The 19032-nt window shown below is 35.9% G+C and overlaps 1 protein-coding gene across 8 annotated transcripts in view; it reads right to left on the bottom strand.

Moving 5' to 3' along the window:
- The window catches only part of EMCN (endomucin), a 102420-nt gene extending 95477 nt beyond the window's left edge, over positions 1–6943 (bottom strand). For 2 of the 8 annotated variants that reach the window (XM_045570433.1, XM_045570418.1), the window contains exon 1: positions 6677–6935. In XM_045570433.1, the coding sequence (XP_045426389.1) occupies positions 6677–6743 (67 nt within the window). In that variant the 5' untranslated portion in view covers positions 6744–6935. Of the gene's footprint in view, positions 1–1148; positions 1157–2903; positions 2911–6673 lie in introns of all 8 variants that reach the window. The other 6 variants (XM_036410524.2, XM_036410531.2, XM_045570437.1 and 3 more) reach the window with 6 other exon arrangements.
- Between the last annotated feature and the right edge of the window lie 12089 nt (positions 6944–19032).

Raw genomic sequence — 19032 nt, 5'->3', positions numbered from 1 at the left:
TGGATGAGGCACTGCTCAACTATGAAGACAGATTTCTGGTCATTAGCTTTGATTCTAGCTCTGCTGAAGCAACAGCTACACTCTTCTGTGGTGGGACAAAGGGAAATGGGACCTTGGAAACTCAGGGGTTTAGCTCCACAGAAATAAAGCTTTCTACAATAACTCATGCCCTCAATGTGAGGCTCAGAAAAAGGCCTTTTCTCAGTATATGGCAAGAAGCCAACTCCATCAAGCAGCAGATGGGGATGTGAAGCTGTCCCCACCAAAACCTTTAGTTATTGGTTTAGTTGCACCAAAGCAGCTATGAGAGGGAGAAATGGTTTCGGAATTACTCAAAGTGTAAATCTCTATCCCTATTATTTTCTATCAGAAAAATTCAACTATTGTAGTTTTATTACATTGGAAGGATCTAGGATTGTAGAGGAAGATTTTGAAGAACTACATCCTTTGGTTTTATTGTAAGGCATACCATCACAGTATAACTTTATATTATCTCCAAACCTATGTTTCCTAATCAGTAAATAAGAATAAGAAAGCTGAACTTGAAATGTTTTTATGGAAGTAAAGTGTCAGGCACAATAAATGGTAGCTGCTAGTAGCTATTGCGATGATACTTATTTGGGTTAAGTTTGATACAACTAATTTAGGTTTAGGCCAGAATATGACTGATTAAAAAAATTAAAAAGCAGTTCAGATTTCAGATGAGCAAGATACCAAGAATGAAACCAAGGAAATTGACATTTTTTACTCCTAACCTCACTATATAATTTATTATTGACTCTTATAGACTAATGATTGCCTTAAAAATAGAAACTGCTTAGAATATTTTTTAACTTATGCAACAAAAGATTGATTTAAAGTTTTTTGTTGTTTTTTAAGCAAAGAGGAGGAAAGCCAGAGCATATTAATTAGAATGTCAGAGAAACTGTAACTAATCTATACCTATACATACATTATCATCCAAACCAAAATGTTCCCATTAGGAAAAATAATAAATCCTGGGTTGCCATAGCAATGGCTGGACTAAACACAGCCAGAGAAAAATGTAGAGAAAAAACACAATGGGTGTCTAACATTTAATATTATGGTTGCTTCTATTTATAAGCTAGTTATGGTTATTCTATGAATATATTATTCTACAGACAAAATTTCTATTCAATGCTAGAGAATTGTTTTTCTTATGATTGCCTGAAGTTTAGGTACCAGAAGTAGCCTTTCTAGATGCAATTAATGCCACTAATGATTCCCATGCTGATGTTGATATTGACAGCAACAGTACAAAAGGATCTTGTTTGCTAACTAAAGGAGCTTTTCCTAACACTGGACAGGCACAATGATCTTGTCCTCATAGTGTTATAATGACTCACAGGAATTCAGGAACAGGAAAAGAGACACTTACTGCACGGGAATTGAATGTCCCTTAGAGTAAATTCCTGCTTTGACAATCACTGTTTAGCAATGTTCATCTCAATTTGTTCTCAAAGATGAAGAGGAAGTTGGAAAGTGATAACTGAGAAAAGAATCTAAATTATTTGGATTAGATAATTCTTTACAAGTTAAAATATTTATCCAAGGCTTGAAATGTAACTTTATCAAAAAAAGAAAAGAATGGGTAATAACACCATATATTAAAAACTTTTCTGAGACCCTCAACTGTTTATTGTTTTTTCTCAATATCTTAATAATTACAAACAGCAGGATAAAACTGCCAGAGAATTCTAGAATGATCATGTCAACCTTTAGTAGAGACTATTCAAACATAAGTAGTGAAGAAAGAATGCTAAACAAATGGATCAAAGACTGAATACTTTTCCCAATGGGTTTATTTCCATATTGGTTCACTTTTGTAATAGATTCCCCATTTTAGGTAAGATCTGTTGAGAGTAATTAAGCTAAACAGAAGTTATAAGTAAAATGATCACTAAAGCAACTCATATTTTAATTAAAAAATAATACAGGAATTAATAATATATAGTATTTACTTAACTTTTGTCCAACTTCTCTTTATGTGAACTTTGTTTTTATAGAAAGCCATTCAGTATGTTTGGGAAGTTGGTTTAAAATAATTCTAACTGTAAGAAAATGTTACATAAAGTATCTGAAGCTCCAAAAGGAAAAAAATAAGCAGAGTCAATTCTATTAAATATTCTTCTTCAAAATGATTATTATAGTCATAACAGTTCCTTCTTCCAGATTTTTGTAAACTACTATAATCTGGCCCTGAGTTGTCCACTTATCCCTATTATCTCTTCTGCTAAAGTTTGGGGATTGACTTGTCTTTTATAAGAAGCCCCTTTCCCTATATTTGATACTTACTTTCATAGCCAAGAATCAAAATATTCCACTTGTATCTATCTTATGTTCTGTTATTCATACCTGTCCATAACCTTTTCCCAAAGACTAGGCAGTAATTTGATAAGTCACTGTGATGGGAAGAAATTAAAAATTAAAAAAAGAAGAGGACAACTATATTATTTATTTATGCACTCATTTAGCAAATTATATCTTTGTGTTTAGGACTGTTACTAGACAAACAAATAATAATAAATATGTACCTTACTTTCAAAGCACTTGTAGTCTGGTAAAGGAGATAAGATTTAGACACAAATAACTATGACAGATTTGGAAAACAAAGTACCATAAGACTAAGAAATATGAGCATCCAGAAGAGAAATAAATTGTATCTCTATATTATTAATCTCACAATGGACATGATTAAAGATTCTTGGGATTTGAGAGTAAAGAAAATTCACTTCCTCACTATCACCTCCAGCTCCAGAGACATTTCAACTACCTACTAGACAATTTCAATTTACCACTGGATTTCTCTATTTGAACATCCTATTTGGATTTCAAACTCACTATATCTCATATCAAATATATCATTTTTTTTCTTTCTAAAGCATCTATCTTTCCCTATGTCTAATCCCAAGTCATTTCCTATTTATATTATTAAAATGACTCTCTCTGTACATCTCAGTTACTTTCTCCCTCATTGCCAGTCAATAACATATCAAATCAGAGTTTCTACTTCCTTAAAACTTTTCCTGAGACCTGTCTTTTCATTTTATTGACAGACTCTTAGACTTGTAATAACATTTGAACTATTTTCTTGAACTTTTACCTTTCCCAACTGCAATACTCAACCTGTATCCTGCTCACAGATTAATCTTTTCAATTTATAGCCCCATCATGTAATTCTCATACTCAAACACATTTAGAGGCTCTAAACTAATAAACTATATGAGTCAATATTTCATCCTGGTATTCAACATATGCTGAGGCTGTATTTCTAAGCTCATTTCCCAACATGTATCTATGTCCAACCTGTGATTGCCTTACATTGCTAGTCTAGACTCTACTGATGTTTAATATTCCTATACAGGAAGTTACATTCATTTGGAAGCTCCTCATTTTTCAAGCTTCATAGTTCATGAAAATTTCCACTTTTATATGAAGACATTTCTGATGTCCCTACACCCAAAACTAAGCTGGTTGTGAATTCTCCGTATCACTCTGGATTTACCACTCAAGACCTGCAGTGTAATCAAAGTTAATAATTGTTTGTATCCTCCTCCCTCTCCCACCTCCACTTCTAAGGCAAGGACTGATTGATCTCTATAAACCTTCAACATTTAGTATAGTATGCCATTCAGTGTGTATGATCTATTTCTTTTTCATAAATTGAATATTAAATCACTAACAAATGAATTTCTCCAAGCAATTAAATTCTTCTTCAGATGCTAATAAAGTGATGTTTGTTCCTGCCTGCAAATGCCTAAAACATTTTAATATTTCCTAAATTAGTGTAAAGTTCAAAAAGCAAATGGCACTTGAAGAGGCAAATGCTTCTAGGGCCTCCCTTTTCTTGGAATCCCTCTTCATTTAACTTTTCTCAGATCCAATAGTCAAAAGCTCATTGATCTAGACTTAAAAGCCAAAGGGGCTTAAAGCCACTGTAGGGGTCTGTCAGAAATATATTCAGAAATATAATTTAGAAAACATCAGGAAAGAACGACAGTTCCTTTTCAGGAACCTCCCATACATAGCTCACAAAATAGCTTTCCAAATCGGAAATTGTAAAATATTAGACCACCAACCAAATAATAGAAAGTAACTCACTGCCATGTAGAAAGATTCCTTTCATTTTCACAAGGAGAACAAAAGACTATATTGTGTTTATTTAAATCTCAGGCTGATAAAAGCCGCAGAAAGAAAAAGAAAGCAATCAATTTCTCTAAAAGATCATTATTTAGAAATAAATTGCTATGCAGAAAAGCATGGATCTTCTTGACTACTTGTGAATTTAAGACACGAAATACTTCCCTCCTCACCTTCAACAATCAACTCTGCTAATGAAATATGTTAATCATTCTAAGTTTGGGTATAGAGCTTTGAAATCAATGTGTTTCCGGTTGCAGGGGTTGTGGGCAGGAGGGGCGGGGGAGAAGAAACCTACTAAATCAGCTTAGGAAATGCTTCATTTCCTGCCCCATATCTGGGAAGGAAAACATAAAACAGGCAGAACCAGGTGCAACAAAATCATACACGTGGCTGGGAAAATCTCTCCAACTCCTAGGCACCGCCCAGGTGGACAAATTATGCTCCCAAACTAGAGCTTTCTTTTCTAAGATAAATGTAGTGGTTTTTATAAACACTCGACAAAAGTTAACCGATTGGCTTGTTGACAGAGGTTGAAGAAGATAGTCATTATGTAACTGTTGTTTGGGCTCCAAAGGGAAATTATCTGACTTGGGTAAATAGTTCATTAGAAAGAAGACACTGTTAACAGAGAGATTAGGCTCATTACCGGAGAGCTAACGGAGGTTGATTGGTACTTTCCCAAAAATGACCAGTTAGAAAAATCTGCCAGGTCATTTCTGCGTTGTCCTTTACCTTTCCATCTTCCTAATGCCTGGATTTCGCAGGCTGCTTCTATTGATCCTATTCCACTTTGCTTTCAGAAAGACAGGTAATTCATTCAGCGTTTAATGGTGCCAGGAAAGTAATGTCCTCACTGGTGCTCATAGACCTAAAATGGTCAGCAGCCCAGCCCAGCCTTTCAGAAAGTGTACTGACCTGACACCTGTGAGTGAGCAGTGATTTTCATGGCATCGGGATTCCTATTAATCCCTCCTGTGCATACTGAAGTGTTACTTCTAAGGGAGTATGAGTGCATTGATTTCTGTGAGACCTCATAAATATTCTTTACTTTAAGAAATCAGATTCTTAGCAAGTCTTCCAAATCAATTTTATGGCCTTGATAGTCATGGAAACTTAACCCTGAAAACTTCAAGATTCATTGCAAGCCATCATGTGATTTACAAATATAGTTGAGAAAGTAATGATACAAGTTTTTTAAGACAGAGTGTGCTTATTTCTTTCTACATTATCACTGGATATTCAAATTTTATAGGAAGCAAACTTTTTAAAAATATATTTTATTGATTTTTAAGAGAGGAAAGGAGAGGGATAGAGTGTTAGAAACATCAATGAGAGAGAAACATTAATCAGCTGCCTCCTGCACATCCCCTGCTGGGGATGTGCCCAAAACCAAGGTACATGCTCTGAGGGGAATTGATCCTAGGACCCTTCAGTCCACAGGCCAACGCTCTATCCACTGAGCCAAACCAGGTAGGGCGGAAGCAAACTTTTTAAAAGAGCACTAGCAAAATTAAATTAGAACTGAGGTGTCCCCCCACCACCACCCAGGACTCCTCAGAATCAATCTTTCCCACCTGTGTTATTCTGTGACAGTTTGTACTTTGGTTTTGCCATATATTAAGTCTGTCTTGTATTAGACTTACATGCTTACTTATCTCAATAGCACATTCACCACTGTGGGCAAGAAGAAGGTCTTACTCACTTTTTATTCCTTGCCCTGCTGAGAACATGGTAGGACCCTAATAAATATTGATTAAATTTAATTGCTTTCTGTGAATCCCTCTGAAAGGGTTACAAGTAAAATGAAATAATTTGTTTGCAACTGGTCATTAATATACTTAGAGCTTATGTAGGTACATAGATAACCTTTATCTGAGTTTCAAAACCTATAGTCAATGGGTAAGATTTTTATGAATAATCCCATAAAATGTTATGAGGAATGCTGTGTGTAGGTATGTGCATATTTCTGGAGCAAATATCTATAAACTTTAATCAAACAAATCTCCTCTTTACTGACCACATATTCTCAAGATATTATAGTTCATTTTCCTATTCAGCTTTACTCAACTTCTCAATTTATTAAAGCCTAACATAGTAGGGGCAAATATAGGCAGCATCTTCCATGCGACATTTCCAATTATAGCCTTTCACACATCAATGAGAAGCTTGTGTTTCCTAGACCCATGTCTGAAAAGAGACCATTTTAAACCAGCATTTACTCCCCAGACGTTTATTCTCTAAAAAGGTCTTTCTATAGTCCCAAAACCTTTATGATGCCATCAACGACACTTCAAGGCCCCTGAAGGAGTAAGCATTTCCCTTCAGTGAACTCAATCATCCTCTCTGTAGAGCCTTCTCTATGCACTCCCAGTCAACTGCCACACATGCCACTCAGGAAAATGAATCGCTGCCTCTAAGTTTCAGGGGGAGCTCCCTGATGGTAAACTGAGGCTAACAGCCCCTACGAGGGACATCTGACACACACCACCAGAGGAGTAAGAGAAAATGGTACCTTGGTTGTCTTCACTGCTGCCAACGCTGGTCAGAAAGCAAAGGACGGCCACTTGAAGCAGTTTCATGGTGCCTGTGGACTGTCGCAGTGGCTCCTCGCTCCAGTGTCAGACAGGGACAACTCCCTTCCAGCCTGGCAGGACCTGATTAGCAAATGGAAAAGGTGTGCTGACTGCAAACAGCCACTGCCCATTCCTACTTATTTCAGGGGCTCTGATAAAGAACTGGAGGAAACACACACACTCCCTCTGGGAGTTCAGCAGAGAGGAGATTTATTGTTTCAGTCCCTTACAGGAACTTTTTTTTTTTCTCTCTCTTCCTTTGGCAGCCACTTGTGTTTTTGTTACTACATTATTTTGTTCTTCTTCAACAAAAAGGTCAGGGCGGGTTTTGAACAGAAACAGATCTTTCTTGAGAATGGATCATACAGCTTTCTAACTTTTGTTTTGAAAGTGCGTTTTGGGGTGGATATAAAGGGACCTCATTGAAGAGTGACTCAGTTTGGATAAAGAGGCTTTAACTTCGGAGAGTTAAATTTTAGAGCAAAATCCACAAGGAATCAGCTTTTCTCCTTTCTTTTCAAATGGAAAGCCAGATTAGCAAAGACCGCCTCCCAAAGATAAGTGCAAAACCTTATTAAATAGGAGCATACTCTGTTCTAAGAGCAGAGCTTCTTAGGCACGCCCAGGGAAGTGGCTCAGGATAGTCCTACTAGAACCGAGCAAAGACATATAAATGTGCACTGACCATTCCTGAGTTTTATTGGTGGACATTGATGAAGAGGGAAGAAAAATTACTTATAATAACCCGGATTCTCTTCTCCATGAAATACAATTGGAATGCCACTGATTGGGATGCTCTAGCAGCAAATCAGTGAGTTTGGGAAGGAGGAATTCTTCAAATCAGAATGCCACGCAAGCTAGATAATATGTACACCTGGGATCTGTTTGATATTAGTAGCGATTGATTAAAACAAAGTGAGTACACAGCCCCAACACTGGCTTCAATCTCTGTAGGCTGTGCTGATTGCCCTTTGATACACCTTTAGGCATAAACCTGCTAAACAAGACTAATGGTGCATCAGTATATATTCATTGGCTCCACACACACACACACACACACACACACACATACACACACACACACACACACACACAAAGCGCTATTCCAAAATTATACTTTTACCTGTTTTTAAGGAAGACACACATTTCTCTGCTTCACAGGGCCAGGAAGCCCTCATTCTAAGAGGGGTTAGAGCAAGTCAACTAGTCAAAATACCCCAGAACATTAGTTTCATCCCAAGTTATGTCAAGTCCCAAAAGGGCCTCCAACTTCTAGTGTATATAATCAATACTTAATTTTACAATTTTTTTCTAATTAATTTTCTAAAACAAACTACTTTTGGAGCTGTTGCTTTATTTGGCTTATCCTGGAGAGTCTAAAGATAGCAATAATGTGAATAGATGTCACATGCACATTCCAGAAATACGTTGGGGTGTGGCCATGAATTCACAGTGGAGTACTCACATTGCCTCACTTCCTGCTCCTTGCTCTGCTTTATCTCTGATGTTTTCAGCACACAGAGTCACCACTGATGTTGGCCACAGTCATTGTTATGGATTCAATAGCATTTTGAGTTTTCAGCCCTGACTGTTAGGCATTTCATGAAAAAGACTAGATACCTATTCCTAGAATACTTGATAAAAATATTATGTCTATCTCTGGCCAGTGTAACTCAGTGGATAGAGATTCAGGCCAGGTGTCAAAGGGTTAAGGTTCAGTTCCTGGTCAAGAGTATGTACCTGGGTTGCAGGTTCGATCCCCCACCCAGTGAGAGCATGTGTGGGGGACAACCAATCAATGTGTCTCTCTCACATCGATGTTTCTCCCTCCCTGCCTTCCCAACACCACATTGTATAGGGTGTTCTAAAAAATGTATACCTACACTTTGAATAATTATAAAGGCGGTGTTTATTAAAATACATTTTATTTTCAAAATTGAGCTATCAGCTGTTAAAGTGTGTGTACATTTTGGGGGGACACTCTATATGTTTTTGCCTCCTTTGTCAAATATTAGTTAACCATATAGGTGTGGGTTTATTTCTGGGCTCTCTATTCTGTCCCATTGATCTATATGTCTGTTTTTATGCCGGTACTATGTTGTTTTGATTATTATGGCCTTGTTTTGATTATTTGATTATTAATAGTTTGATATTTGGGTAGCATGATATCCCCAATTTTGGTTTTCTTTTGTAAGATTGCTGAGTCTATTCAGGGTCTTTTGTGGTTCCATATAGTTTTGAATTATGTGTTCTAGTTCTGTGAAATATGCCACTGATATTTTGATAGGAATTTCATTGAATCTATAGATTGTTTTACGTAGTATGGACATTTTAATAATGTTAATTTTTCTTATCATTGAGCACAGTTTACATTTCTAATTATTTGAAACTTCTTCAATTTCTTTCTTCAGTGTCATAATTTTCCAAGTACAGGTCTTTTATCTCCTATGTCACTAATCATCAGAGGTATGAATTAAAAACACAATGATATATTACCTAATACCTGTCAGAATGGCTATTCAATAAATCAACTTACAGCTAGTATTGGTGAGGATTTATAGAAAAGGGAACCCTAGTACACTGTTGGTGGAAATGCAGATCTGTGCAGCCACTATGGAAAACAGTGTGGAGGTTCCTCAAAAAATTAAAAAAGTAGAACTGTCTTATAACCCAGCAATTCTACTTCTGAGTATTTATCAGAAGAAAACCAAAACACTAATTTGAAAGAATACATACACCTCTCTGTTCATTACAATAGCCAAGATATGTAAGTAATTCAAGTGCTCATCAATAACTGATTGGATAAAAAAGTGGTAGCATATATAATGGACTATTACTTGGACATAAGAAAGAATGAAAATTTACCATTTGTGACAGCTTGCATGGACCTAAAGGGTATTATACTAGGTGAACTAAGTTAGTCACAGAAAGACAAATACCATATGATTTCACTTATATGTGGAACCTAAAGAACAAAATAAATAAATTTTAAAAGTTGGAACAGAATAATAGATACAGAGAACAGACTGATAGTAGCTAGTGGAGAGCAAAATTGGGAACTGGGTGAAAATGTAAAGAGATAAAGATATGAAAATTGGTTGTTTACAAAATAGTAACAGGGATGTAAAGTAAAGCATAGGGAATGTAGTCAACAATATTATAATAACTATGTATGGTGCCTGGTGGGTACTTGAAAGATCAGGGGGAACACTTTGAAAAGTATATGATTGTCTAACCATTATGCTGTACACCTGAAACTAATACAAAATAATAATGAACATAAACTGTAATAATAATAATAAAAAGACTTCTCTCACTTCTCACCAACTTTCTAACCTGGTAGGAAATAATCCCTTAAGACTCTTGATACTTGAAGGCATGAAAATGGAGATGGGGGATCATAAAGCACAGTCTCACTGAGATGAGATATACAGGAAGTTCTTTAATACAGATTCTTACTGATGTTATTATCATTTGTCAGAAATCCCACTGTCAAATGATGAGTGAAACTGCATGTCAACAGTTGAAATGCCTGGATCTCATTACTCTGTGAGGCAGTCCATTCTTTTGCTGGACCATTCTCCTTGTTACAAAATTCAAAAATTTTTCTTTATCCTTATCTGCCTTAAGAAGCTCTGCAAGTCACAGAATAAATTTCTTTATGTACAAAACTAAACTTAAGTGTATTTATTCCACTAATCATGTAAGTCATATGAATAAGTAAATTAGATTTTTTCCAAGACTTTTTAGGGAATAAGATAGCTTATAATGTATTCAATTATATCAAATAAAGCACAGATATGGTAACCTCCTTGGAAATCTGGAATATGTAAATAAACTAAAAAATAAACAGACAAGTATAAAGTTATTCAATAGTTTTCTCAATTTTCCATTTAGCTCAGCTGTTGCCAAATACACCATGTCCAAGATTTCTGTTCTGATGTTTCACTTTTAGTGTGCTAGAAATATCATAGTATCTTAGGGTAATACTCTTTTCTTTTGTCAAATGGTACCTATTAAAAGTTACTGACTGTGTAGTATATGCCAGGGATATTTTTTTATAGATATGTTCATAAAAAACTGTGACACATAAGTGTGTACCCTGAAAAGGAAAATGCCTACAAGAGGGCTCCCAGTGGCCAATTTGCTTCAAATTTAAAAATAACAGAGCCTAGCAGCCATTTCTACATGGTGAGGGGGAAGGAGGGGAAAGGTTCTCATGAAAACTGCATTTCAAGGAGAAGCCTGCACTAAACTACCTGTCTCTGCATTGAACCATCAGACTGCATTGTGTTTCTGCCACCTGAGCCAGCCCTTATAAAGGAGTTCCTGAAATCCTATCTCAACCAATAGGACTAAGGCTTTCTTCACCCTATCAGATCTGTGCAGCTAAATCCCCTCAGTTTCTTCACTAACTAGTCAGAGAAGCTCCATTCTGACCAATCAGAAAAGTGCCCTTTAGGCCAGTGTTTTTCAACCTTTTTTGGGCAAAGGCACACTTGTTTCATGAAAAAAATCACGAGGCACACCACCATTAGAAAATGTTAAAAAATTTAACTCTGTGCCTATATTGACTATATATAAAGTAATTCTCTTGAATAGGAATCAAATAAACACAAAGAAAGTATTTTATAATTACTTTATTATGAAATATTAAGTAAACAAAATAGTGAAAAATTATAAAATTCTTGTCTTGTCTGCACCTACGGCACACCAGGCAACACTAGTGTGCCGCGGAACAGCGGTTGAAAAACGCTGCTTTAGGCCAAACAAACTGTGAGGATTTAGAGTCCTCATTTACATGAGGACTAACTAATCAGGGACCAGGATTGAGGACTTCTGTCTATATTGGTCAGCACCCTTCTAGATCTGAGAGCAACTTTTTCTTTCCAGTGAAGGCTGGAGTCTGTGTTTTCTCTGCTGGAGCTGAAACACTGAAGATGGGACACAGAAATCTCACTGGAATAGAGCAGAGCAGACCAGGGAGGAGCAGAGCAGGCGGTGATGGTGGTGGTGGGGGCGTGGGGTAGGCAGAGCAGATCTTGGAGAGGCAGAGAAGACCAGGGAGGAACAGAGCAGACCACAGAGCACAGAGGAGCAGAGCAGAGCTATCTAGCCAGAGAGGGGCCTGGCCCCAGGGGCGCCTCCTTGCCTTGGGGCCTCCCAACAGCAGGGCTGTTTTCACAGCTGTGCTGTATCACAATTGAGCTGTTTGCACTAAATAACTTTCTTCTTGACTGCACCCCAAATTGGGGAATCCAGTTGGTGTTGAACTGACAATGCCAAGGACCTTGGGTTGACAAAGTGACTAAGTGCCTTTGCTTTTCCCTTTATATATGTTTTACTAATTTTGCTTCATTAATTTACTTACTCAAAGTTTACTCCTCCTCCCACCATTTTAGTTCTGCTCTCATTTTCCCAAATCCTTTTTTGCGTTGTCAATCTCTGGCCATTTCGCAACACTCAAAAGAATCTTTTACAAAACCAGTTCTGAACCAATTTAAAAACATGATGAGGTGATTTATTTACATCTCCTTTCCAAACTCCAGATGAATGGAAGTTGAAGTTGATTCTCTAAAAACTGTTGTTTTTCTCTCTGTCTTTTTTTCCAAATAAAGAAAGGCAACTTGTAAGCATAGCTTTCTGGTATTTATAGAAACACATAAACTCAAAGTTAGGAATGGGGTGTTTGTGCTGGCTCATTTCTCTTAAAAATCCGCACTACACATAATTCCATGAAAGAGATACCTTACTAACGGCTCCTGTACCAAACCCCAAGGATTCATGAAACTGCTTGCTCTTTGTCTATATTTCATTCCCAGTCTTCTTTGGTCTTTTTCTTCCAGGATTCTGACTTTTAGCTTAGTCTGTGTCTCTACCTATTGAAGTTTCAGTTTGGTTTCTTTGGATGCTATATCTCAGATTATCATTCTGCTAACCTGTGGAGATACTGTATTTACTCAGATGATTCTGTTGTACACACTCCATCCTGACTCTTGTCAAAGTTGGCTGAGATTTATAGCCAAGATTTTTACTGTTTGCTGAATGTCTAGCTCCCTGTATTAGGTAGGTTCATGTGGCTAGTTTTGACCGGAGGCTTAAAAAATAACTTGTCACTTCCGGGACAATACATGAAAGGACAGGTATGAATCTTCTATTATCCTTTCGTGGCAACCTTTGAGACTATGTATTTCTGCAGTCTGGATTCCTGTGTGATTGTATGGAGCAGAGTCCTCCACTTCCAAACCATAGATCTTTTGTGAATTTGCATGAGTAATACATAAACATCTATTATGCCAAATTATTGAGATTTCAAGTTTATTTTGTTATTGAAGTCTATCCTGACTAGTAAAGATCTTATTATTACCTTCTTTTTTTAAAAAAAATCTTGGTTTGATAGAATTTAAATTAAATTGATTACAATTCAGACATCATCAGTCTCCCACACTAAATAGTAAACTTCTCAATGGCAGAGCATTTGTCTTGGTCATCTATCACCATAGTTAAGCACAGTAGCTGACACAAAATAATTAACTTTTTTCTATCAACTAGGGTGATCGCTCAGCTTTAATTCTAACCTTATATTTTTTCTATCAACTAGAGTGATCTCTCAGCTTTAATCCTAACCTTATATTTTTCTTTCCGCAAAAAGTGGAGAAAATAAATTATTTTCTTATAGAGCTGTGGAAATAATACACGAGACTCATATATGTAAAATACCTGAAGCATTTTGACACTCCTCAGATTCTTGTTACATGACACTATGTAGAAATAACTTTTTGAGTCTTAGTTTACTCATCTACCAAATGACAATGACAGTTCTTGATCCTAAAATTAGCAAGTTGATAATATTATTTCAAAAAGTAAAGCTAGCCTTAGCCAGGTCTGCTCAGCAGTTAGAGCATTGGCCTGGGAACTTAAGGGTCTCAGGTTAGATTCTGGTTAAGGGCACATACTCAGGCCCTGGTTGAGTTCATATGGGAGACAATCAAATGATGTGTCTCTCTCACATCAATGTTTCTCTCTCTTTCTGTCTCTTCCTCCCCTTCTACTAATTCTAAAAATCAATGTAAAAAATATCTTCAGATGAGGATTAACAACAAAGTAATGATAATTTGAATGGAAGTATTTTAAATCCTCTTAGTTTCTATAGACAAATAAGATACTGTTTTTTAAGTTCTTTCAATTAAGAATATGTTTAATAAAGTAATGCAAATAGTTTTATAGACAGGCTGTAAATAATCAAGAACATGGACAATATTAAATGCCTTGTCTTGCCAAAATGCAAATGGTTTTTGAACCAAGCTTTGCAAAATATATAATTTTTATTTCATTACCAACCAGAATTGCTTATAATGTTTCCAACTTTAATAAACTAGCAGAACCCAAACCTCTTGGGAGGTTTGGATTCTGATATCCTGGACTGGCCTGATGCTAAACCACTGGCAGTTTTGCTTGGGTTATCCATGATTCTTAATATCAGAATCACCATACGGAGTTTTTAACAAACATACTTTTAGGCCTCATCTATAAAATTTCAGTTTAGGAAGTCCAGGGTGGGAACCAGGCATACATAAAGAAGAAATATATCTGTTTATGGTGATACTAATGGTCATCCTCAGTTAATAATTAATGATTTAGGACATTATTAAAATGTTATTTTAAAAGTGTTCTTGATAATATTTCAAAAGAAGTAGCCGCATTTCCACTCCCAGCAACCATTCCAAAGTCTTCATTTTAATATTCTCTAAGTCAGCGATTTTCCACCCATATGCTGTGGTACAGTAGAGTGCTGGAAGAGGGAACACTAATGTGCCACAAGGATTTTTATTTTTTATTAAGGTGGGTTTGCATTTTATTTATTTATTTGTTTGTTTATTCATTCATTTATTTATTATTCTTGTTAATCCTTCCCCCCAAAATATTTTCCCAATGATTTTTAGAAAGAGTGGAAGGAAGAAGGAGATACACAGAGAGAGAAACATCAATGTGAGAGAGATATATTGATTGGTTGCCTTCCACATGTGCTCTGACCAGGGCCAGGAATCCAGCCTGCAACCGAGGTATGCACTCTTGGAGGAATTGAACTGAGGACCCTTCAGTCCACAGGCGGATGCTCTATCCACTGAGCCAAATGGGCTATGGCAAGGATTTTTAAAACATGCAATACCTATACCTGATTAGTCATGGGCATTGAACTCTTTTTCCTTAGATTTTCAAATTAAAAAAATGACAACAGCTAACACAACAATCACCATCCAGTGTGAATGAATCAAAATTATACTTTTTTTTTTTTTTGGTCAAATGGGCAAAAAAATAAAATATATTTTATGGTGTGTTGCAGAATTTTGATAATTAGTTTATGTGTGACATGAGATGAAAAAGGTTAAAAATCACTGCTGTAAGTCTTTCTAAATAACTCCTATCAAGCCTTCTCAACATCAGTAAAATGAAATTTTCAAAAGCAGTAACAGTATTCTAGAAGTTCATTTTAAAAAAATTTTACTGCTCTAAATTAAAGTGTAAATTCCATTTATATTGTCAAACTCACAGCTAATTAAACCTGGCTAGATCTTTTAAGGTGGCAACGAGTTCAGTCTATGGAAAGACATAATTAATTTTTATTATATTTGAGCCTTTAAATCCCAAATATTCAAAATTGCCTTGAATAATTGTTCATAAATCCCCTTTTGAATCTCATTATATTTGCATCCTGATTTATTGAACAAGAATATAATACCTCCATCCTCTTGAGGTAATGGTTAGATCCCAAGTGGCTTTAGGTTTTTTTTCCTTTCTATTTGGCTGAGGTAAACACTCAAAATTGAGACATGGTGAATAACATGTGATTCCATTAGAATGGCATTCTGTCTAATCAGTTTAATTAGACCATGTTTTATTTCATGCTGTCCAAATAATCTTCTAATTATAAGTTTGCCAAAAGTAGAATTATTCCCTTTGAAAAACAAGAATACTGTGATGACCCATAGGGCAAGTGTCTCAGCTCCTTAGCAGTAATTATGTTCTACATAAATTAATAAATTAGCATTTGTGTTTCCATGCAACCCATCTCTTTTGAATATGACCAGCATGGTTTCAATCTCCATAACTGACACACCTGAGTTTCTAGGCCTCTGAAACTGAAAGCCAGTAGCTGGTCCACTGGGCCCCAAACAAGTCATTCTTCTATGAAATCCTGCCTGAGTGAGTGTCACTGGATGACATCTCCATTTCAATTGTTGTTCTTTTTCCTTCCAAAACAAGGAATTTCTAAACTTTATTATCCATTGAACTATATGGAACATATTATTTTCTTTATTTTTCTCCAATAATTATTTTGAACTTCAAGGATGGCTCTTTAAGCCTTGAGTTCTGTAACTTAATGAAAAAACATCACATTTTTTCTCTAAAATTGTTTTCCCATTTTGATAAAAATTCTTGATGGTGGTTTATTTTGTTTCTTTTGGTACCATTTCAATGAAACTCTGAATTGTTACATTATTTATTTGCTTGAAGATAGGTGGTTTTTGGGCTATGCTCTTGTTAACATCTACAAATACTTTTGGTGGAAATATCCTGCATGCTGTGAAGAAAGCTAAATAGCAAGCACCCCATTGTCATAATGCCCTATGCAATGAGTAGCCACTTCTTGCATTACAATCAGGTGCTCTGTCCTGAAATTTCTCTTTGCAGCCTCCTCCTTCTGCACTTAAAGAATGAAAAGATCTTATAACTCCATAGCTGACACTAGTCTTGAATTGAGTAGGTCTGAATTTCTAAAACTGATTTGACTTTTAAATCATTTATGCCAAATTTCCATAGTAGGCTGGACAAAGTTGATCTTGCTTGCTATCTCTTAAAGTATAAGCTTTGGAAGACATTTATGGTTTATTGACAAGAAGAAATCAAGATGAAACTTATAATTGTGTGGTTTAGAAGAACATTTAACAATTACTGAACATATCAAGATTTACCCACAATGATTTCTTATCCCAAAGCTCAATATTAACTTCTAAAAAATATCTTAATTCAGTTTTTTAAAAAAATGTAAACTGATTATAACCCCAAAAGTAGAACAAAGAAGCCAACAAAAACTATTGTAGAAAGAATCATTTGGTGTGGAAAGACAAGAGAAAATAATCAATGCTTAGAAATTAGGATTGGCTATTGGATCCAACCCAATCTGTTGTTAGGCTACTAATAGCCAACAATAGTACTACTTTATCAATATGAGCTTGGAAATACTGTAGTATGTGCTACTTTAAGCATAAACATCCCCAGGGGTGCTTGTTTAAAAAAAACAAAAAGAGCATAGGTTTTAAGTTTGGAGTAGATAGCCAAAATGCTAAAGATAGGGTCCAAAAATTACACTATTGAGAGGTTTACCCAGGCAATTCTTATGCATGCTGAAGTTATGGAAACACAGCTAAAATGTGTGTGTGTGTGTGTGTGTGTGTGTGTGTGTGTGTGTGTGTGTTTTCCCTAGGGCTCACTAAGTGTGAGTTTAATGCAGAGCCTGGTATCTGTCAATCAACAATTAAGAGAACCATGCTCTCTGTACTTGATAAAAATCAATGTGGTTTTCTCAGAGATGTTCAATCCATATTAGATATTCAAGGTCAGTTCTAAAATAAGGGAATCCATCAATACTCTGGACTCTAGCCTTAACCCCACACATCCTCTCTGGCTCAATAGCAGGTACAGGAATGCTGGTGAGAAGCGAAAGAAAGGGAATGCTTCTGTTTACTCAAATGCACTGCACGTTTAGTGATTTCATTAGACAGAGAAAACAAAGCCCCACTAACTACAGATTCAGACATTTTGCTAAACCCAAACCAGCAGTGCAGCAAAACATGCATTTGGGGAAATTTGTATATAGGTAGACCTGAGGCTGAGATGAATAGTCATCGTACAGTATGACTCTTTTGATAATTACAATCATCAGGCTTTTGAAGGACAAAGACTGTATATAAAGTAGAAACACAAACGTGAGAAAGATGTCACTGGAGATATGATAGAAATCATAGCCTGAAACTTCCTATTTTTTTCAGACACATTCTTATTATGTTAATTACAATTCATGTACAGAAAACAACCCAGACTTCCAAAATCAAATAGCAGAGCCAGTTTCTTCTGGACATTTTCTTTATGCTGCAAACAGTTAATTTTCTTGCTATACCAAACATAAGTTAATTTTCTCCTTGATATATCAGGAGACAAAATATTTAGATGACAAAATATGAGGCTCAGGATGAATGCTTCTCTAAGAGCCCAAAGTTAGAACCTCTGCTCTGCATGAAGCTAGCCTTCCTCTCCACTTATGTGTCCTTCCCTAGTCTTCATTCTGCAAGAAGAACCATAGGTCAATGGGTGAGACTTCCACCAAAGACAGATCTAGGGACAGAGGTGGAATTACCACAGACGTGATGAAATTTATCCTTCAGAGCCTTTCACTTGCATGTATTTACATCAAAGTCATTTGGGTGGAACCTAGCGATGCTTTCATGTAGTTATATCTTTTTGCTGAAAAATTTCCAAAAGGAAGATGAAGTCAGTTGAGATTATTGTCTCCGCCACCATTGTCTCTCCTTCTCTCCTTCTGGCTAGCACTGAAATGGATACTGTGGGGAAATGGCTAAGGGTGAGTTGAGTTGGAAATTTAGTTAAGATTTGGTGGTATATATTTATTGTGGTTTATAGACATTTCCTGATCAGTTCATTGCAGTATCATTAAGTTATGGCAAGCCATTCCAGTATACAGTGTATCAGGAACATCTTTACTGGTCACCACACAATTGGCCTTGTGCATGCATAGGGAAGGCCCATTGTCAGATTATGATATGAATGCACTTTATGACTCTTGCTACTGAAATTTTGTGGATTGTGGAAGCAAAGAGATATTTTAAATGGATGGTGTCAGATGTAATTTGTGGATAATTTTTCTAATTATAGAATGTATCAAGTTATATGCTGAACATGTGTTTCTTTTTGTTCTCTTCTATTAGGAGTACATTTAATAAGTATCATATATTGAAGTATAAATGCAATATAAATTTTTATTTTTGACAGGCATCATAGAAAATAGGTTACCAGTATTTCTCAGATTGCCAGTATTTCTCAGATTAATATTTTAAAAGACAAGTATATATATTGTGTGTATAATCACAGTTTTAAGCACCTCAACTAGAAGTAACCTAAAAAAAAAAATTTTGTTTGACCTAGCTTGAGAAAGATTATCTTTCTCTGCTCCCTGTAAAAAATGGTTTTACAAAATCTTTTTCATGTGAACAAGTGA

Source organism: Pipistrellus kuhlii, unplaced genomic scaffold, assembly GCF_014108245.1.
Source record: "Pipistrellus kuhlii isolate mPipKuh1 unplaced genomic scaffold, mPipKuh1.p scaffold_m20_p_1, whole genome shotgun sequence".
In the NCBI taxonomy this organism is placed as follows: domain Eukaryota; kingdom Metazoa; phylum Chordata; class Mammalia; order Chiroptera; family Vespertilionidae; genus Pipistrellus; species Pipistrellus kuhlii.
The sequence above is the reverse complement of the archived record's forward strand: the minus strand, read 5'-3'. Positions and strand labels throughout refer to the sequence as shown.